This window comes from Anopheles gambiae, chromosome 2, assembly GCF_943734735.2.
Source record: "Anopheles gambiae chromosome 2, idAnoGambNW_F1_1, whole genome shotgun sequence".
NCBI classification, from domain to species: domain Eukaryota; kingdom Metazoa; phylum Arthropoda; class Insecta; order Diptera; family Culicidae; genus Anopheles; species Anopheles gambiae.
Genome location: NC_064601.1, coordinates 48,635,016 through 48,657,507, shown reverse-complemented (window position 1 = coordinate 48,657,507; position 22,492 = coordinate 48,635,016). Strand labels below are relative to the sequence as shown.

The 22,492-nt window shown below is 46.5% G+C and overlaps 1 protein-coding gene across 6 annotated transcripts in view; it reads right to left on the bottom strand.

The window, feature by feature from the left end:
* The window catches only part of LOC1273929 (heat shock protein DDB_G0288861), a 132,046-nt gene extending 109,800 nt beyond the window's left edge, over positions 1–22,246 (bottom strand). For 3 of the 6 annotated variants that reach the window (XM_061640575.1, XM_061640579.1, XM_061640580.1), the window contains exons 1-2: positions 22,092–22,246; positions 3,947–4,746 (exon numbers count right to left, since the gene is read on the bottom strand). In XM_061640575.1, the coding sequence (XP_061496559.1) occupies positions 3,947–4,318 (372 nt within the window). In that variant the 5' untranslated portion in view covers positions 4,319–4,746; positions 22,092–22,246. Of the gene's footprint in view, positions 1–3,946; positions 4,747–5,464; positions 5,914–18,469; positions 18,684–22,045 lie in introns of all 6 variants that reach the window. The other 3 variants (XM_061640577.1, XM_061640578.1, XM_061640576.1) reach the window with 3 other exon arrangements.
* Positions 22,247–22,492: the final 246 nt, after the last annotated feature.

Here is a 22,492-nt window from a genome sequence, read left to right as displayed (position 1 = left end):
AGGATGTTCTTGCAATTTCAGCTGAAAGGAATTTCAGATATTGACCTAATGATAGCTAGGTGAAAGATGTTCTTACAAGTATGTTGGGTGTTTTCAGCGCAGAAATTCAAAAATAATCAAAAAAAAAATCTTGTAATGCTCTGTTCAAATCTACAAGAGTATGATTGCTTGTCAAATGATGATTGCAGTTCATAGCACCATGTGCCAAATTGTAGGCAGCGATTGTGATATCAAGTAATAATGTAAGAATATTTCAAAAACAAGTGATATTGTTGTCCTGAAAACCCTGTTCTCATTAAATAACAGGCTCTCCATGAGTATACATGCACTCTAGTTGATGCCATTGAACAGAAATAACCTTAATTCCATTTTCTCTTTAGAAATAGTAGCATGGAACTAACTTAGAGCAAAAAAAACCCTCAAGCAGTAAATATAAACTTCCCATCGGGCGAAAATAATACCAACACGAGTACGCTCACTACATCGCTAATGAATTACTTACCGCACCGGAATTGCTTCGGTCCATCGTTCCGATGCGTTTTGCCGCCGCTATCGATTTGCAATAACCATTTCAAACTCGCTACCAACCCGCACTCAGCCGTAGCCATCTCTCCGGGCACACCTGCGACGGAATAATGGCACTACTTTTGTAAAATATCGCCCATTCCATTGCATCGGGTAAATGGACCACATCCGATCGTACTGTACACCGCATGTGGAAAACCTCGTGTACGATTATTAGCGAAAATGGTATCAGTTCTTGCTTCTTTCTCGCTTTCTCTCCGATCTTTATCTCTTTCCCTCACGCGGCGCTTTGTTTTATACGACTCCGACCTGTTACTAGTTGTTCCTCGGCGTCTACAGTGGTGGAGTGGAGCTATCCGAGCCAGAGGCACCGCAGCACATTGCCCAAAAGCCACCCAAGCAAATGCACAGCAGCTCAGTTCCGTACACACACACGCGGAAGAAGCGAGAAGAAACTCCAAGAGTTTCGGAAGAGGAAGCCGGGAGCGCCAAGGCATGTACTTCCATCACGAACGCCCTCCAGGGGTGGGCCCTTTGCGTCAGGTACGAGCGGCCAATCGGTGTGGCTGTGATGGTGGTGGAAACCGGAAAACCAAATATAAAAGTCACAGACCCCGCCGCAGGAGTCGCAAAAGTTGCAGTCTTCGTTGATTTATTTTTATGATTCTCTGGCCCCGCCAAAATCGTTTGCGAGCCTCTGTCGCTTTCCGTCCAACCAGCCGCCCATCCTCCCCATGCCATGTTAGTTTTGCGTTTGCACGATAGTACTTGGCCAAGGGCCGAGGGTTGAGAAAAGAAGATGCGCCCTCCTATCGTTGTGCTTTCCCACTCCCCGCCACGAACCCTTTTTGCACGATGGCGCGCGTTTACGTTTTACTTTTACAGGTCTGTGTTTTTTGTTGTTGCTCCAGTTTCCTTTTCTTCGTGGCATTTTTTTTTTTTTGCGCTTTTGCCTGCAGGTGCCAACCGACAACCACCGGGCCCTACCACCGTATGTTTCAGGTCAGCGGCATGCTGCTTGACTGTTATCCCCCGAGTACGTACAAAAATGCAAAAGCCACCGAAAAGGGTATCTCAGTCTGGAGGAAAAACAGTCTTGGCAAAACCCCTCCAGGCCACGGGGAGCTGTGTGAAAGTCACATGAAAAGCCCCCAAAAACAGGCATAACAAGAAAAAAACAGCACACACATTCAGTCACTACTACCTTCCGAAAAAACCTCAACCGAACCGAACTCCAATCGTAAATTACGTTTTATTGCATTTTAGTACAACTTGCGCTGTGTGCCAGTACACAACCGGGCAAGCGTTTGAATTTCTTAAGAGATACACAATTCTACGCGAGACGGCTCAAGATGGAAAGGCCTGCTCGGATCGTTTGAAAGAGCTTTTTGAGGGCAAAAGGGGATAGTGAAGAGCTTCAGGATCTTCTCCTAAATTGGCAAACGACGCGCCTCACATCTTCCTATCACATTTTCATCGCTTTTCCTCCATTGCCCAAAGTATACGACCGCACTTGCACACTAGCAAACATCTGAGGAGTGGTTCAAGGGCTGGTTTTCTTTTGTCGAACCCGAAACAACCATCATCTGCCACGGACCGGTCGGTACATTAGCAATGAAAATTACCTTTACCGAAGTTGCCTGCTCGGAGCCGGGCCATTGCTGCGCGAGCTTGCGTTACAAATGCTCTGCAAACTCCCACACATCAAAGCTTTTATGTTGGGTGGCCGTGACGCACATCAAAACGGCATGCCAGCACGAAAGCACTGGGCAACTAATTTGGTCGCCACTACACACACACACACCCGCATACACACGAAACTGTTGACAACGATGCGAACGCAAACGGAATAATCATATCCCGAGAAATCCTAAGGGCAGGGAGCAGCGATGTGTGAGCGTGATGCGGATTATGCTAATGCAGCTAGCTAGTCGACATGCCCCCACTCCTTCTCTGCTTTTCCAGATGCCACAGCCAACGAAGGATAACGCGCTGTGTGCTGTGTAAAGACGATGGTAATGACGTAATAAAAAACTTATTCCAAACCCATTTACGAGTAGTGCAACTTTGCCCATAAATAGGATCATGTTTGCTCTCTACTACACCTTCATGTGATGCCAAGTGTATCCATAATTTTGCCCACCGCCCCCAATGACCTTTGCACCCTTTCCCCGGAACCATGCGTTCTATCTCGCTCTCTCCTCCCGGTGGCAACCGAGCGTCATACACGTTTGTGGTGAACGAATCGCTATTTTTCCATCACGAGACTCATAAAATTTTAGATACATGAAAAACTCAAGCTTGCTGCTGTTTTTGCGTGAGTTTTATCCAATCACACATACAAACTCCCAGTGCTTGGCTTAGTGCCCACTTAGGACCTCAGACGGTCAAACTCAGAGTTGCAGTGGAGAGGAGAGGGGGGAAACTTTATCCACCAAACAATCCCATCATGCAACGGGTTAGAGCAGATAGTGTCATGACGTACGGAACGTGGCTCGTTCATTGAAAAGTCGTGTGCAGTAAGACGCCCGACACAAAAACGGAAAGTTTTCTGCTCGTGTGCAATTAAAACATGGACTCACCGAAAACAATTATTCCACCGGTGAGTGCATTTATTATTGCTATTCAAACAGAGCCCTTTTTGTTGTTTGAATATTATGGCTACGAAAACATGCGTTAGCAACCCCAGGCGTGTAAAGTTATTTGGATTTGAATTAAGAATTCAAATCAAAGTACCACGGAGTAATTAAATATTATTGAACTAAGTTCCAAGACTCGCCGGTCCCATATCAAGTTGTATGACTCATAATATGCCCACATATGCAGCGATTATTCCAATAAAATGAACTTCTTGAAATAGGTATTAAACATTACCTTTCAATGTTTCAATATTTTGCAACATGACTAAGATTGAAATCAAATTTTAAAATATGTAAAAAGAAAGTGAAAATGCTTGCTTCAAAACCAATGCCATGTTACTGCTGAGAGATATAGGAAAAACAAAATGAACATCCTTAGCCGACAGAACAAAGAACATGAAATTCATGCTGAAGACCTTTCTTCTTAAACTCAAACGCAACCCATTCACGCAGTGTTCAAAAAATTGGAAAACATTGGAAAATAACTTCAGCTGCACTCAACTACTCGCCTCTCCTCTTCCAGCAGAAGCGATGGTGAAGTGGAAAAATTCGTTACGTTCGTTTGAAATTAGAAAAGTTTCGCTCGCCTCCATCTAGGACTTTCGTAATCGAGTACAATTACCGTACCCATCCACCCTATAACGGGGTACAACCGTTCCAAGACTTTTAGCTACTAAAGTGGAATGAAAATGATGTTTAACTTCTAAAAACTCTGTCCACCGTGCCCACACAAAGTCCAGCGAACCTGTCCCGCCCCGGCAGCAAGAAAATGGCACACTTACCGGTGTCGAGTACGGATGTGCCGTCAGACAAACGCCGTCCGCCTTGAGCTGCTCCTGCAGCAGCGCCTCCAGCTCGCTCAGCATCAGCGGCGAGCTGTCCCGCTCCAGACTGTCACTGTTGTCGGAGAGCAGCGATTTCGGGTCGTTCAGCTGAAAGTAGACGCTGGCCGCACCCTTCTCGCGCAGCAGCCGCACGCTCTTGAGCAGCTTGCTCCGGTGGGCCGGATTCTGTACGCCGATCGCGTCCAGATCGGGATCGCCGACCTGCTTGCAGATCTCCAGATCGTCGTACCCATTGTCGAGGAAGCTTTCCGCGTACTGGCCCAGCCCGAGGGCGCGCAACCACTCGCACACGATGTTGCTCACCGCCATCCTGTGGCCAGTACCTTCCGCTTGCGGTTGTTTTTTTGTCGGTGTGAGGAGTCGAGGGCGCTTTCCGAGTCGAAACCAAATTTTCACGACTCACACACACACATAAGAACCGACACCCTGCACCGCACACAATAGCTCGATATGGTATGATTTTTTTTTTTTTTTTTTTTGAAATAATATGTTGTGCTGCAAGCTTTCCTTTCGAAACACGCCGCGCTTACGTTCACCCTCTACACACCAACCCCTTGCTACACTTCCATGCGCGCCCTGCACCTACACACACGCACGCAACGCACCACTTTACTAATAAACACCTACAACACTCCGCGCGCGCCACTTCGCCCTCCCACACGCACACACACACAACACTTGCACTTCACTTACGCAAAAGCTTCACTTTCGTGCTTCTGGACTCCTTGCGCTGTAGGCTAAAAGGGCAGATGAAGAGAGTGAGAGGGGAGATAAAAAAGGGTGAGGATATTTTAACAACCAAGCAAAACGAAGGTAAACACAAACGTTTAATTAAACTTGTGTCCTTCCCCAACCGAACCGGCACGTACTCGCCCGGGATCCGGCGCGACACACACACACACACACACTTCGACCCATTTCATTGTGCCGGTTTTATCCTGTTTCCTTTTCATCTTCGCTCAATTTACCTCCCTCGGCTCTTGTGTGTTTTTTTCGTCCCTTTTTTGTTCCGTTTTTGTTTTTTTTTTGCTTCTCCTTTGTTTAATGATCTTTTTCGATTACTTTTACCTTTTTGCTTGCCCACTTTCCGTTTTTCATTTATTTCCTTCCTTTTTTTCGTGGGAGAAGGGAGTGGGGGGGTAACTACACACGTTTTACCACGAACCAAGCAAATAGCTTCTTTTGCCTTTTTGACAATTTAGCTCTCGCCTGGCCATTTAGGTCTGGTGCTGTTGCTGCTGCATGCGGCTGCCGCTGACGATGGTTCTGTTGCGTCGTTTTCGTGCCCCTTTTTGGTCGCTTGTCACCGCGATTTCGGGATCATTCTACCTGTCCAACTACACCCAATCGTACCGAAGCTGGCTGCATTGCCACTTTCTCAAGGACTCTCTGCTCACTCCAGCACAGCAACAGAACGTGTTTACGCGAAAGCTTTCCTTTGCGTATTTTACACACATTTAGCTGCACCGAGGCTCGTCGCTCAGTTCCCACCAGTCCTTTCGGGCTTGGCATTCCTCGGCCAAATCGTCGCGTACTTAGTGGCCCCTTCCGTCTGTTTGCTAGCCAGCCAGCCAACCAGGCAATAAAAGTCTCCCACAATCCAACGTTCCAGTGTAGCGAGGAATGTGTGTGAGCTCTCGGCTTGGGCTCGCAGTACGGATCATGAATAACGCGATCGCACACGGGAATTGTGGTGCAATTACCTACGCCGAGCAGGGGGTGTGTGGGTGTACTTGGAGCAGTCAATACTGTGGGATGGAAGGTCCTCTTGCTTCTCGGACTGTTTTTTCTTAGTCAATACAAAAAAAACCACAACGATGTAGCGTTTCCCTTTGCTCGTGTCGCTTCTTCGGCGAAGCACCGTTGTTGTTGGCAGCATATTCGAGCGACAGATCGCCTCAAACCTGAAACGAACGAAGAAAAAGCGACAAAGAGTGGTTAGAGTATAGAAGCAAACAAAGTTAACCATTTGAAATCGTGACGAGTTGGTTAATGATGATGATAAAGATTATTATTACGGTGCACTGTTCAATCGAGGGCGCGCGCCCGCACGGCCGCTCACACACAACAGTGTGCCGCCGCCGCCGCAGCCGCTCGTCCCACGTGTGGGACGCAGTTGGGCAAAACGAAGAAGAAACGGTGGTAAATGCAGGCACACATAGAACGACGGAGAAGAGCGAGAAAAAATACATCATGTTTAAAAGGAACTAAATACCAGCGAAGACGGGGAATCTTCCCGCGGGAAACGGGACTCTCGCAACGGAGCCGGAGAGCGTCGGCGTGTATGTACGAACGGTGGAAAATAAAACGTAACACACCCAACCGAACACATCGTGGGACGGTGGAGCCGTTCTTTTTAAGCTAAAAGGCGACGCAAGCGCGCAAGCTCTCGACCTCCATGCCTTCTTAACCACTCATCTTCGCGTTCCATTGCGGGCGTACTGCCCTTTTCCCAACCCACCTCCCACACTTACTCCACAACATTATCGCGGGGAGGGGGAAGAAGGAGAGCCCAGCATAATTTTACTGTGGCTCGAAAAATTCGAGTAAGATTTATGACGGGCCACACGAAGAAGCGCACTCACACATCCAAACAGAGAGCTGACGCCGGCACCTCTCTTCACGCGGTGACCTCAGAAAGGGGAAGGATGAAGCTCCACCTAGGAGGATTGAAAAATTTTCGTTGACAGATTAAGATTTATGAATGTGGCAATTAAAAAGAAACGTGAAGATGTGGCATCCACACGTAAGCCACCCAAAACCCCTCCCCTCCCGGGCCCATCCATCCCGTTGCCTCCCCAAAAGGTGTTATCCTTGGTGGAGGGAGAGCTACACTTTTCTCCTTTGAGCTGCTTTAGGATGGTGACGAAAGGTGACGAGAACGAATGGTGCGAAGGTGTGCCGTCTGGGCCGAACAGTCTCGGTCGCCTGCGATCATGACGAGAGGCCACATTAATGGAAACCACCACTGTCGGTTGGGCGTAGATGAGAAGATGATGATGACTTATGGAGACAAACGGCGCGTGAAAAGTGGATGCTGAAAGGTGATCGTGTTAGAATGATTCCCCGAACGGCAGCACCATATTGTTAGACGGCGGAGCACTGCTAAGCGGTGCCGTTGGAATTAATGCTCATCCACTCGTCATGTATTCAGTTCGGTAGACAAACAAAACACTTCAACAGCAGGCTCAGAAAAGGTTCGTGAGATCTTCGAACCTAGCCAACCGACAACGAAAGTGTTGAGTTGGAAAAGGTAACTGGTGAGATGTTCTCTTCAAAATGGGTAACATTTTTAAGATATTTATGCAAAATCTCTAAAGCCTTTACCTACTGGTACGCGTACGGATACGGGTCGGTATGGATTTCGCTTCTTAAAGCTATCCATGACGCTAACGGGAGCCATGCAATGCAAAAAAACGATTGTTTGTTTTGTGCAAAATCCCAACACCCAGAAGACATTCCAGCAGGTTTCCTGCTTTTGTGTGTTAACAAAATAAGAAATGCATAACCCATGCCATACCGTACCATACACAAACACTGCATACACACCCGGGCACCACATCCTTCCCGGGGACGACGTGCGCATTCGAGGACAAACAAATGTACACACCAACACCACCAACACGACCACCAGAGGAAAAAGGGACGATGAATGAATTGTGAAATGAATGTGAAATTCCCAAGCCGTCACCTTGTCTGGCTGAAGGTCAGAACCTAAAGTCTGGGCCCGATGGTGGAAGCAAAATGGTAAGAAATCATCATGCATAGAGTTGTAGGAAAGGACTTCACCAACGTAGTAGCGTAGTAATGAAGGGGTAAGGATAGGTGCGTCCCCTAGCTTCCATCGCTTGACGAGACGCCGCTCTCTTCCAGGTCCCAAAATGCCAGAGGTTCTGCAATCCTGACAGGTGGAGTTTTTTGTTTTTTTTTTCTTCTTATTTCGCAAAAGGATTCGCTTTTGTCTTGCATTCCCAGCAGACATATTCACGGTACTGTGTTTCTTGCCAAAGTCTACTGCGAAGCGTTTCGCATTCAGGTGCGTGCCAAACCATCCGCTGGGGGTTAGCCATAATTCTTATCCTTCATCTTGGGTCCACAATTTTGGGTTGGAATACATTTTTCGTCCCAAAACCATGAGTTCACTTCTAGTTCTAGGGGAGGGACAGGGGTTATGTACGATACAACAAGTCATTCACCTGTGTTACTGGCGTTTGCATGGCGGTACACGACCAGCGTTCGAGCGTACGACAAGAAATCGGGCCACTGTCTGCAAGTTTTGGCACGCAACTCAATATCTGCCACGTGGAAGGAGCAATCTGATTTGCTGCTGTTGAAATTGCTCCATTTTGGCGCACTTTCATCGACCTAGCTGGCTGGCTGGCTAGCTCGTTCGGTTGTAGCTGCGGTTGATGCAGCATTACCATATTCAAGGTGCACCACCCTCTGCCATTGCCAAAGCTTGAATAAACTTTGACAGCAATCGACGAGCGGCAACGAAAGTTTATGCTAATATTGTTTGCATGGGAGGTAATGTCACATCGGAAGATGGATGCAAATCTTCCCATCTTAGGGAAGCGTAGGATCTACGCTGATGTTGCAGTAAATGCGAAACAAATCGTGGTCAGCTACAGTAGCCAACCGACCCAAGGACCCATCCGTCACCATACGCACAGGTCCAGGTTGAGAGGTGAAATGGGTTAGAAATTAGAATAAGTTTCAAGGAATTTCCAATTTCCCAGCAGGCTAAAGCTTTCTTTATGCTGATATAGTGTTGAAGCAGGTTGAAATCCTTCCGCTAAAGAATGCCACAGGCCGGATCTTGGGTCGCTTTTCTCAACGACGATCCTTTGCAAAGGAGAAAGGTATTTGCATATCCTGGGGCCATTTACTGGCTGGTTTAAGGCATTATGCTAAGGCTAAATTTATTCATTTGCTAGCTCAATCTCAAGCCTTCGCTTGGTCGTCTTCCGGGCTTCGTACAATCTTGCAGCCGGAAGCTCCAAAGCAACCCGATTCGCCTGTCCTGTTGGCGAGCAAAAATGAACATAATTCCTGGTTAACGCCCAACCATGGAGCGTTGTTGCAAAACAAGTAAACATTCTGTTATTTCCACGCAAACATGGTAACTGAACCCAGATAACAGATAAGTAAACTATAATAAAAATCTTTTACCCTATTTACACCACCATGCTTATGCAGTGTTTATAGTGATTTAAAATAAAATCTACCTTTACCAGATTCTCTTACAATCGCTAAAATGATATTCTCTTGCAGCATCCTCTGAAGCAGTGCTTACACACCTAGGAAAAAACTTCCATATAGCTTGGGCTCACCTAACTCGATTATCTCAAACGACACAACTGCCTCTGTGGGCCGCGGTGCGAAATATAATCCGCTTCGCCAAAAACCTCCGAACAGTAAAACTAATCCTGACAGTTGGGTAAAACAAAAAATACTCCAAGCAAGACTTTTCCCACTGCCACTGTCAAAGCTCTTCCACTCTGCATCGGTGCTGCTCTGTGTTTTGAATATTAAATATTTACAACAACGAGGAGTTCGTGCTGCGCGTGGTTCGGCACAGAGCAGGAGTAACTTCTCACCGCTGGACGCGCACCATTTTCATTAGCGTCTGCGAAGTACACGAGCGCAGTTTGAGACATGTCCCAGTGCTCCACCGGCACAGTTGCTAATTGGGTCCTGCTCGCTTGGGAAAGTTTTAGTGAGTGTTTTTTTTTTCGTTCTCTTTTCCTGATATGCATTGAGGGTCGTTCATCAAAACGATGTCGGGGGGTGTGTCGTAGTCGAGCTGATCAGCACTGGGGAGGAAAGAAATTTGCACTTAATTTGCATATCCTCACGAACGCAGCGCGGAGGCGATGAAAGCGTTAAAGCGTGTTCCCAGCCCTTGCAGCAAGACTGCGCGAAGAGGACTTCCGGACAACTGAGAAAGGTACATCTTTTGTGCATACTGTAGTTGTGTGCTGTTTTTTCCTTATTCAGTCATTTTAAACTTAAAAAACAAACGCCAAATAGTTACACACAGGAATTTTCATTTGTTCAAACAAGCGGTCACTTTAATTCCGTTTCCTAAAACGTTGCTCGCGTTATTCACAAAGAATAAAACGGAAACATTGTACAAAACAACCGTTTGGTTGATTGAAAAACCCCAAATTTAATAATGCTTTCCTGGGAAATTCCGCGGTTTTTCAACGTCACATGCCATTAGCTTTTTTATATAGTTGTTTGCTACACATGCTACACATATACACATATACGATTCAAAGCCAGAGAATACATGCAACATTTGATTTGTCCGAATGAATAGGACGGGTTTTCTCCCATTTCTGGTCAACCGGCGCGGTTTATGGCGGTATAGGTAAATGAGATGGGTTTGTTGGTTTTGGCCGACAAAGCGGCGATGAACAAGCGCTTCACCAATCCGCGCGAATCGAGGATAACACAAATAGATAATTTGCTTGCTAGATAAAAACTCACAACAAACAGCAGCACGCAATAATAACCACCCGATTCGTAGGACAGAGTTTGAGTACATTGTGGTGGTGGGGTGCGTTCTGTTTCGAGCGCTGGCGCGGTGATGCCATGTTTCAACACACGCCAACCCCGAACAAAAACGTCAAAATCAGATAAAACGCCACACAGAAAATGGACGGGCGCGTTTTGCGAACCAAAACGCGGTTTCGCTTAGCTTTGTGTAATTTAAATTGGGTGGTAATGTAAGCGCCACCGGAGGGAGTTCTTTGCCGACTGTTTTCAAACATTTTTCCCAACTTGCTCAACCCCAGGCGCATTGGCGCCAGGATCCAATAAACCTGCACCCTCCCTCGTCTGTGCCCTAAACTTCGCCGAATTATTATCAAAACTGTTCAAAAATTGCTTTTGATAGCATCGATTACCGAGAATGCCCACGCTTCGATGTTCGGCCCGGTGTACAATTACACGCTCCAGGGAAATCAGACCGGCTGGGACTGCCCTGACCGGCTGGCTCCCAGGAGAAGGAAAAAGACGAGAAGAAACCGATGGCCTACCTTGCTCCCCAATGGTAGACGCCAGGAGCATAGAAAGAAAATAGAAAGAAACAGAAAGTATCTGTCACTAGCATACGGCCCAGACGCACCACCACCATCAATAGCAAGCGCGCGTTTGCACCATTGATCAAACACAGCCCCCACATAATCAATATTCAACACCAACAGCAGCACCAGGGGTGGTTCATCAGTCAGTCGCCGAACGCCGATCGCTACTACTGCCGCAAGGCGTCTTTGCCCTGCCCGCGGTCCGCCAAGACCGTTCGAGAATCAATCGACAGCGAACGACGTTCAATGTGTCGGAATGTTTGAAATGTTCGGTTGATGGTTTAAAGCCACATCATCTCCCGCATCGTCCAAGACGACGATGCCAGAGATATGCAACCCACACACCCTCAACGCCCCCCAAAAAGGGTGCGTCGTGCAGATTCTGCTTCACCTGACCTTCCGGAATGGCGACGACGTTACAAGAGAAAATCGATTGCTCAAACCAACAATCCAACGCCTTCGGTAACCATCTTCCCACCTTCACAGCCATGCGATGTTGTAGCAGACGCCGTCCGAAAGCACTGCAAACTCAGACGTTCTGATGCGCGCCACAGCAGGGAATCTTGCCGCATTCGATCGTTTCAACCCGTTGGTGGCCAAAATACGTAACCTCTGAAATTGAGGCGGAATGTGCCAGAGAGCCAAAGCAAGAGCGCAAGAGAAAAACACAAACTCCCTTTCGAAAATACGACTTCCACCCGGACCCGCTGTGCGTCTTATCGATCGTCGGCACCTCCCCCGTCGTCTCTTTTTACCATGCCCAAAATTCTCGAAAACTTTCTCGCTGGAAACCGAACCGAACCAAGTGCGGATAGAATTACTTCAATCATATTTCATAGCCCATATCCCATGTGCCGGGAACGTTGGCGGGCGGGAAAAGAATTAAAAGACCACGGTGCTGTCGCTGGTGACCAAACCCCCCACTGCCCGCTCCACCCGAGAGGTGAAAAGGCAAAAAGGTGCGACAAGACGAAACGACACTTAGAACGAGATTTGATACTTTTTTTTAACTGTCTCTGTAAGTCGGGGACGGGGACTCATCCATCTTGATGGCGCGCGAGCGCGCGCACACACACACAAGCTTGCTTACCATTTTTGTGATCTTCTCCATCGTTAACAATCCACGCGGGCGACCAAGCGATTTGTCTTGCGCATTTTACGATCTTCCCACCGGAAATCTAACCCCACCGAGAGTCCCTTACCACAACGACTACTACTACTACTCCAATGTAGCTCCAATCGCACCCTTTAAATGTTGTCATCTTTCCCCGTCGGCGAACAAAATGGTTTACTTATTTGATTCCTCGTTTTTATTTCACTCCCTAATGGAAGTGCCTTAAACCATCAGCAGAGGAGCAAAAATGGCAGAAGCCCACACACGGGTAACGAATGCACCGGACCAAGGTAGGACTACCCGCCGGAAAACCTGTCAATGCAAGAACCATCCGTCTCAAGCGTAAATGTTTCCCTCCATGAGAAAGGAAATACATTCTTCCGATGACGCCAGGAGCAACAACAACAAAAAAGATGCCACAACCTGTCGTCGAATGGTTCCCTCATCAAACGAACCTTACCCCGCTTACCAGGGGTTGCAAAGGTGGAACACATAAATGATAACTACTCACGACGATCGTGCCGAGTAATCGGATAGGGGTGTAGGGCAGTTTTCTTTGCCTCGCTCAAACCATTCAACTTGACGTGATGGCTGCACAAGGGTAAGCACATTCACTGACACCGAAGCGGACAGACAGGGACGAGCCTTCCTTTGCAAGGTGCAAACGCTCCAATGAAGAGATTAGGAAGATTCCGAGGACGAAAAATCATGTCCCCTATCTCACAATGTCCCCGGCAAGACAGTGAACTTACCCGCACCATCATGAAGATGGTACACCCGGTACGCTCTTCTGATGCCTCTGTATCTCTCTCACTCTCAATCCAATCGTTAACAGCAACCCTCTGCCACGTTTTGTTGCCCTCTTTTTATCAGACATCATAGCCGCAATGGAAGGGGCAAAACAAAAGGTTTCGCTCGCTTGCTTGGCCAAGGATATAACGAATAATCTAATCAAAATGTGGAATTATTTGTCCCACCGGGACTGACACAGAACGTAGCGATGTGTAGTGCGCAGAATATTACAATTGCAGAGCCACCAGCTGTTCGATTTGGCAGGCAAAATCATATTCACCCTCAAGCGGAGGGAACATCGTAAAGGGATACAAACACAGAGACACTGAGCTCGAAATGAAACATCAGAAATCGGGGCGATGCACTCACTGCTACTCCCGCTGTTTACACGCCGGACGAGTTATGTCATTTTCGTCACGCCGCGAAGAAAGAGGGGCGTTATTAGGCGATGTTAAAATTGTGTTATTTAAAATGAAATAAACATTATATTGCCGTCGGCATAACGCGACACTACAAAGGATGTGTAATAAACGTCCGCATTGTATGTACGTTATGGCTGACTTGACGTATCGTTGAGTGAATGTCGTACAAGTTCGAAGTAATACATATTACAAGAAATTTAAAAAAAGATCATTCAAATTTATCAAAAAATGTCAGTAGTTCCTAGTCGGCTTGCTAAAAATTACAAAGATATCCATCTTGTTCTCATACTAACTATCTCTAAAGCATAAATCATTTAGCAATGAGGAATTGTCTTTATACCTGATGAAGGAAAAGAATACAGTTTTGTTGATGTCTCTTTTTGTTAACTATTTCATGGGATCGTGACCATGATTTCGACTAAAGCTCTAATCATTCCTCATTTTACCGTTGAATTAAACGATCACTCGTTTAATTTACAATTTTCTATCATGATAATTCGGCCGACACTAGGATCTAAACCATAAAATTTTGGACGACACTAGGATTGTCTGTCAAACGTACTTACGGTTGGTGAAACTAAACTTTTGAACTTTTTAATATGTTCAACATTACGGTCGTTTCGGGATGGTCCATTTAAAAGCCAACATTGATTATAAATTAATCACCTTTTTCAATTAAGGAAAACAAACAAACTAACGATGCTCTGCATCTTCAAAGTAGATAGAATATCTCGTAAATAATTACATTTGCGTTAATGAACAATATTACCAAGTACAAACCAAAAATTCTGTTAGTTGCAAAGTTGAAATAATCATTTCTTTTGCCAATAAGTTAGATCTTGAGGGATTTTGGCAAATAAATAAATAACGAAATCGGGATCGTTTGAAAATAAATATAAGAAACAACTAAAAAAAAAAAAACTCTTTAATTCCTTTTCGATTCAAACCCAAGGATTGTATCCAATAGATAGATACCTGTTAAGACTCAAATTAGTGAGCCAACATACTGCATAGTTTAAAGGTAAAACCAGCCAGGAAAAGGCTTTGAAATCGCTCTTAACACTCTACCGTAATGCGCCTAAATCTACTTATATTCAGATAAACATAAAATAACCGTAAAGATTAATACACCTGCAGCACCCCGAGGCGCATCTGGAACAAACCTGGCAAAAAGATTAGAGAAAGGAAACGAAGCCAGACCGATGTCTAATTTCATCAATGCTTCCAACCTTCCTGTCAGCACCGTCGAAATATTTTGCTTGACACAACTCCTCCTCATCCCGCTTTTTCTGAAACCAATTGAATATTTCAATTACGACAATCGAACTTCTCTAGCAACAACAACACAACAGAAAATAACGTCTACCCAAAGCATCCCCTTCTCATGCGGGCGATGATGCGCTCCAGTTTGGGCCATAAATTTTCACGAATTAAACTTTGCCCACCCATTCCAACCGACCTCCACCCAACATGGCGATACGGAAACGGATGCTGCAAGGATCCCCGTCCGGAGTGGAAATTTTGGACCGAACCAACACCTATAAAGTGGCCCAACAAAGCACACCGATGCCACATGCTCTCTGTGTGTGAAACAAATAGTCACGAGGTACAATATACAAACACAAACACACAAAGCAATCCACACAAGCAAGCGCGCAAGCAACGGTGAGAATATTTAATTGGCAGGATAGAATTTCGTTTACGGGATCGTTTACGGGATAAATTCGTGACCACCGCTTTCTCCGCCACTTCCATCTTCCGCCGGGTACTTCCTGGTACTGGTTGGTTGTGCAGGTCTTCAAGACAGCCCGGCCACAATCACACCAATACACTCTCCGACAGACACTCAGGTACCAACGAGAGGCCGGACGGTGAAAGGTTTGGGTTCGCTGCGCTACCATTCTACCGAGCTGCGGCGGTGGTGGTGATGGTGGCTGCGAAAGGATAACGGAAGCGCACGGAAGAGAAATAGGGATGTTTAATTAGGTGCTATTCGAGTTCGGTTCCGCCCCGGTACCTTTCCGCACCAGTGCCGCTTTCTGCCTGCACCGCAACCAACACACAGATCCTATGTTCTGCTTATGCGCGCGCCCCAGCCAGCCGGATTTAACACCGATGGAAAGTGAGAAAGATAAATAATGCCTTTTTCCAAGGGTTCCCTCGGTGCCGTGGTTCCCATTTCCCCGCACTCGCACCAACGCCGGGCCATCGCTTGCTCTCGGGGTATTGAAATCTTTTCGGAAACTTCGAAAAAGCGCTTTTTCCCTAGGCGCAGGCACAATGAAGACGATTTCTTACCGGTTGCAGGTGTAAGGCACGCCCGGTGGGAATTGAATTAAGCGTGCTGGTTGCTCACATGCAAGCAAATCGAGAGAAGCAGCAACAACAAAAAAACACCTGAACGAAAATACCTGCACAAACTCTGCAGGGGCGGACGACGTTCGAGTGTTTTCTTTTTTCTAGGATTAGAATTGTGCTGCCAACGGGCGTGTCAGGTGTCTTTTTAATGAAAATACATTCCTGCTTGCGGCAAGCGTTGGATCAGACATTTGCTTAAATAATATTTATATTGATTTTAATCTGAGTACAATCGAAACGCTTCAATCGATAAGAATAGGTATAAATCGATAGAATAAGCATTTTCAACCAATTGATTTTAAAACGAGTTTCAAATTACTTTGTAAACGCTTTAAATGGAGTTCCTGAAAACCTGCAAAAAAAGTTCACAGACCTCATTTTCTCAACAAACAGTAAAGCCTGCCTAATGTAGACCTTTCTAATGTAGACTAGAGTGCCATAGGTAACTCATTGCCTTTCAATAAGATTTTTGCTTTCAAACAGTTTTATTTTTGGTCAACTCAATAATTGAAATGAGTTTAATTAAATCTTTTCAGACCTTCTATATGATATGGTAACAACCTCACATACGTATCGAATAATATTTTCAACTAAAAATAATTGAAATGAAATATAGTTGACATTCTACACATTTTGATTGTTTGTTTGTTAGACGAAATATAATTAAAAACAATCTAATAAAGCTGTCAACATCATATATCCTCGCACAGTTTAAATGTTAGTTATTAAAACCTATTAGTGTATTAAACAAAGAAAGTCTTTTAACAATCAACACCTTTGCAAAAATTATTAAACTTTAGTGGAACTCTATAAATTATCGGTGTCAGTATACACATAAAAATCGTCAACTTTTACATTTGTGCAAAATTTACCTTTTTTTTGCAAACGACCAACAATAAATCGCATACGACCATGTCGTTGATTATTTCATACCGCAACCGAATGCCAACAACGCTCCTTTTCCCATTTGCAAAAGCCCATATTTTTGCCGGCTTGCAGTGCATCAATAGCAGTGCATCGATAAACAAGCAACGTCATTAAACGATTAACAACGTCAAATTAATTTTAAACTCCACACAGAAAGCGACATTCTTGCGTAGTCCGTTCGGTTTTGGTTCGGAGTTAATTTTCTGTTGCGTGTGCCGGACGGACGCGCCGAAGTCAAAATCCAATCTGATGCCGATCATTAAAGTGCAATAAGTATCAGCATATCGATTGAAAGCCAACGGGTTGTTTTACGTTTCCTTCCCACCAAGATGAAGCGGACGACTAATGGCGCAGGGGACGGTGGATGGAAGTGGTGAAGAACTGGCGCTGCGACGGACAGGAGGCGAGTGAAAGGTCCCCCGTCCGTACAATCGGGACAGGGGACATAAATTTTGCTATACGATCACATTAAAGGCACATAAAACCATCCATCCGTACGGCTAATACACGACCGATGACGACGACCACAGCGACGTAGAATCGAGTTTAAAAATTGATTTCGCCGCCGAAACCGATATGACCGACGGTCGGTGTGTGACCGCGATTTGTGCGAGGAGAGTTTTTTCTGCATTCCGTGGTTTCAAATTCTTGAGCGAGAGTCGAAAGACAATTCCACCCACCCACCTCCCCCCGATCCGGACGCACACGCAATCTCTCGCATCAATCCCCCGAATCCCCGGTGGGAACTGCAGGTGGTCTGACAGGCCACGGCTTGGAGTGTCTTTCCGTGTGTATGTTTATGAACACAGGAGAGTGCCCAGCAGACTGAAGCTTTCGCTCAACGTTCGCCGCGCGCACGATCGATTGCGATCTTTTCGACAAGCGACCGCAAGAGCATTTCAGCCAAGATGAGCAACGCTTTATGCGCGATCTCCAAAAGGAAACACACAATATTTATGCTTCTCGGATCTAACTCCCGCGCCCCGTGTCTTAGTGCAAGAAGGAACTCGTACCACGGCACCACGGCATGGCCTTTTGCTCGACGCGAATGAACGATATCAATCTCCTCCACCATTGACAAACCTATCCTGCCTATCTTGTGCTGAACATCGGTCGATTATTGTCCGCCCTGCTTTTCTTCTTCCTGTTAAATGGCGGCAGGGTTCGGGAAGTCTACGAGCCCACCCGTCACCACCCATTGGTGTGTGTGTGTGCTCTGGAATGTCGACATTCCGAACCCGTTGGAGCATCGGACGGGTAAAAAAAAGTGGCCACAAGTTGAAATATATCAACTAACGTAAGCTGGCGGCGGCAGCAAAAGCTTCATCATCATCATCATCATCTTCATGAGTGAGCTTCACGGATATCACCTTTATTCTGCTTTTCATTATTCTTATAGCGCTCCTTTTGAGGGTTTCCTTCCCAACGTCCCTTCCCTTTTGTTTTGATTAATGAGATTAAAAATGAGGTAAAGCTCGTGCTAAGGTCATGTTCCTCTAACGCAACCTTAACACACACACACTCACACAACTTCGAAACTTTATTCGAAGGAAAGAAAGCAGAAATCTCGTTCGAATTATACCCACAACAGCAACACTTCCACGGTCCATGGGTTCGAGACCACACAGGCACGTAAGAGTTCACCATCATTTATCACCGAGTTGAGACATCTTACGGAAATATGCTAAAAACTTAACCTTAGGGAGCAGCTACCGAAGCTGGGGTACAAAAACAAAGCATTTAACAAACTTACCTTGATTTGTTTCCTTCATTTGCGCCGGAAAACACTCCGGCAGCCTTGCAAGATTGTTTAAAGCTCCACAGCACCGTTCTGCTACAGCGTCAGCAAATGCAGCACGCCTTTCTTCTTTTCTCCATTGATGACGGGCGTAATTCGCTCAATCCTATTTTGCCGTTTTTCCAAACCACCATTGCCATCCACCTTCCTAATCCTTCTGTTCTGATAACTGTCGCACCCACCAAAAAAGACCAAAACAGTCCGTTTTCATTTTGCAAAGAACCCATTTAAAGCCCGAAAGAATAATTACCCGTCCCACGTCGTGTGGGAACAAGACACACACAAAAAATAAGGGCAAACGCTGGCTGGAGATCGTTTGCTGCCGGTTCGGGAACTTGCAACCAGGGACCGGTTTCAGTTCCCTTCCCCGCAAGAGCATTAAAACCACAGCCCCCGCTGCTCCTGCTCCTGCTCCTGCTACTGCTGCTGCTGCTGCACCATCCTAGACATGGTTGCCACGGGGAATCCACTCCGGCCCGGGTGGCCAGCAGTAACTGTAAATAATGTTACCATCGGCCGTGCGCGCACATAAAGCAAGGCGGGGATAATAAGCAGGCCCAGCAACCAAAACAACCATGAGCGGGCCGGGCCGAGAAAAAAAAAGCAAGAAGCAGAAGCCCGGGCGAAGACGCAGATTAATCTAAAATAGAACTAGTGAGCGAAGGAATTTTGCAACATTCTCGCTGGGCGACGAAGCTTTACGCCCTTTTAGCTTGCGCTTAAGCGGGAGCTGTTCAACGCGCGAGGATGCTGTAAGCTCCTTTTCGTTTGCTTCTCCTGCTCCGTTTTGCTTTGTCGGTTTTGCTTCGTACCTAGTGTTTCTTCCCCCTCCCTTCAAGGTTCCCTCTGCTCTACGCTCTAACCTTCTGACCAAGCATTTTCTCTTTTGGCGTGTTTTTTCTCTCTTCCTTTTCTTTCACATTCCCTTTACACTGTGTTTTGCAGTGCACAGATCGCACCAACACCAGAGCACCGTTCGTGTTGCGATGCGCACCACCACACCGAGCAGCTGATGGTGAAGGTTTTGGGTTGTGTTTTTGCTTCCCGCGGTCTCACTACCCAACCACACACTCGAGTAGCCGCTTCTCTCGTCTGCTGCAATCTTCTGGACGCTCGCTGGAGCTTTGTTTTCTCATCGCTTTGTTTGTGCCCTTCGCCTTCAGACGATGCGTTTTTTTGTTGTATTCTTCCCAGAGCTTACACACGCGGGGACACACATTCCTGTCGTTGTCACACATGCACTCTTGCACTTACAAACACACACACATACACACAGATATCGCTCGCGATTCACTGCATTCGCTTGCCGGGAGTGCACAGCATCCACCGTTCCGCGGTGCTGCCTTCCTCAATCTGACCCCAACAACCACACACACACACGCACACTCCGTTCTGCAATGCTGTTTACGTGTGATCGTGAAAGGTAACTAACAGACACGCGGAGAAAGAGACAAAGCCAGCCAGCTAACAACACAAAACACAGAAACGTGATTTCCAACCCCAACCAAAGCCCCGACGCTCCTTCCGTCTTTCCTGTCCTAAAAAGCAACCTAAAAAGCGAACGTAAAGCAAACGAAAAACAACAACAAAAACAAAACCGGAAAGCAGCAACTCCACTCTCTCATCCCCACTATTTCCCCCCTATGGCACGCTCTCTTCTATCCCCACACGTACACACACACACACGCGCGCGAGCGAAAGCTTTCGAGTCTTCGGGACCTTTGCTTTTTTGGATTTGCTTGCCTCTTTTGCTTATGCTTTTCTAACAAAAAAAGCATTCTCTTTGCTTCTGTCTTCTTCTCTCCCTGTGCGCTCCCCTACAAACAACGAGCGGGATATTTTATCATGGTGTGTGTAAAAACCTAGAGTTAAGCGGAGAATCGGTGTGAAATACACGGAGGCGAGAGCGCGTTTTGGTTTCGACACAGTTTTGGCACTAACACAGTTACACATGTGGACATGTGTGCGTTTACTTTCCCCCAGTGCGCTCAGTTTGATCTGCTCGCAGCACTGTGCTGATGTCGGTGTCTCGCTTGCACTGCTGCACCGAAAGTTCCTCTGTGTGCTCTCGTTCTTGCTACCACACGAAATCGTCAGTACAGCTCAAGGATCGGCAGCGAGCGGCCGCACGTGCGTCAGCCTAAGTCCTGGACGATTGATGTTATGATTTTGTAAAGTGTTCAAGTGTTCAAGTGTTGTGCGAATTCAAATGAAGCTGCGCGAATGATTCGTAATGCATGTTATGTACATCGCGCAGCTTCATTTCGTACCTTTTTTTATGTTTATAACAGGATCTACGCAGATATTAGGCCACTTCAACGTTTGCATCGATGGAGCGATTGATTTGATTTTAGTTTAATATTGTGTATGTAAATGTGTGAAATCGTGTAAAGTTAAAATGTAAATGTTTCAATAAAGTGATGAAAAAAAGATCTACGCGTGTTTGTTTTTTTGTTTAGCTTTACATAACAAAAAAATACGCAGCGAGTGTGAGCGATCGCTGAACGAAAGAAACGCACACAGCGCAACACGAAAGAAACAAACACAAGCACACGAAAGGATGCTCGCGCATGGGCGCGAGCATTGAGAGAGCGCACCGTGTATTTTGTATGGGAGCGGGAGAGAACCGTGCTACCCGTTCCCGCCCCCTTTTTTAAGCCTAGGAAATCTTCCATCGGCTTAACTCTAGGTTTTTACGCACACCATGATAAAAATTAGCCGCTCTTTGTCCGTAGGGTCAGTTCTGAAGCGCTTGCTCCTCACGTTACCGGCAAAAACACAAGGCAGGCATTGCCTCGGACGGACGCAAAGAAAATGGGTCTGCCCTCACACAGGGCACGCACACATACGTACACGCAGCACAGACACACGGGCACGGCGGTAGGCACAGGTTGCTTCTTGTTTGTACTGCTGTTTTCTGATGTCTGATTGCTCGCTGCCGCACTAGCGCCAAAACCACTTGACGTAAATAACAGCAGCGCCTGCCAAAATCATCTTTCGGCCCCGCCGTTGTTTCGAGGCCCGCTGTCGCGATGCGAGTGTTTGTGTGTACGCGTAGGGCGGCAGCAGGCAAGATAAACCGAGATGAAAGGGATTAGAATGAAACCAGAGCAAGGTATGAAACACAAGCCCAACAACGTTAAACCGATTCGTTCTGTACTGATGGGGATGGGCATCCCTTTCCAACCCAAAAACAAAAACCACTCCTCTACGCATACACAATCCATTCACAGTACACTACTGCGACAGATTTTGCACTGCTTTTCCCGCCACGCACCGTTTGCACGTTTGTTTTGTGCACACCTTGTGCCACCACCACTTCACCACCCCACTGTACATTGCTGGCTTCTTCTTTTGTTTTGCACAATTGGAGGCCCTTTTGTTTCACGCGCTCAAACGGAGCTTCACTCATCTTCACTTCCAATCGATGCTGCATTTCCCATTTCCATAAACCAGCGACAGGACACACCATCGCAACGTCACACACAGCACGAAATGGTGTCTCGCGAAGGGAAAACATGGGAATGTTACCAATCTACCACCGACGCTTTATTACTTCACGCTATCGCCATCTCACCGTTCGCGTTTTGTTTTTCCTCCTGCTGGGTTATTGCGCTATTCATCAAACACGAGCTGGTCGATCGCGAACACTTTACATCGGTTCGCGATTACGGGCACACCGCACGTCTGCACGCTGCCAGAGATCAGAGAGAACTGACGTGTTATGCTGGGTTATGCTGTGGTATGCGGCACCGTTTTCTATCGCTGCGCCAAATTCTCACCACCGAACGCTCTCACCGAAAACATAGCGGATGACAGCTGAGCAAATGAGCAAGAAAGAGAGGCAAACGGGGCACGTTGCTCTGAGAGGAATGTGTACAGCCAGTGTTGTCAAAGCTGTGTCTCCAGTCAATTGTACAGCACAAGTTTTGAAGTTTTGCCACATTTTTCATGTGCAATGTTGGTCTTTGCAATGTT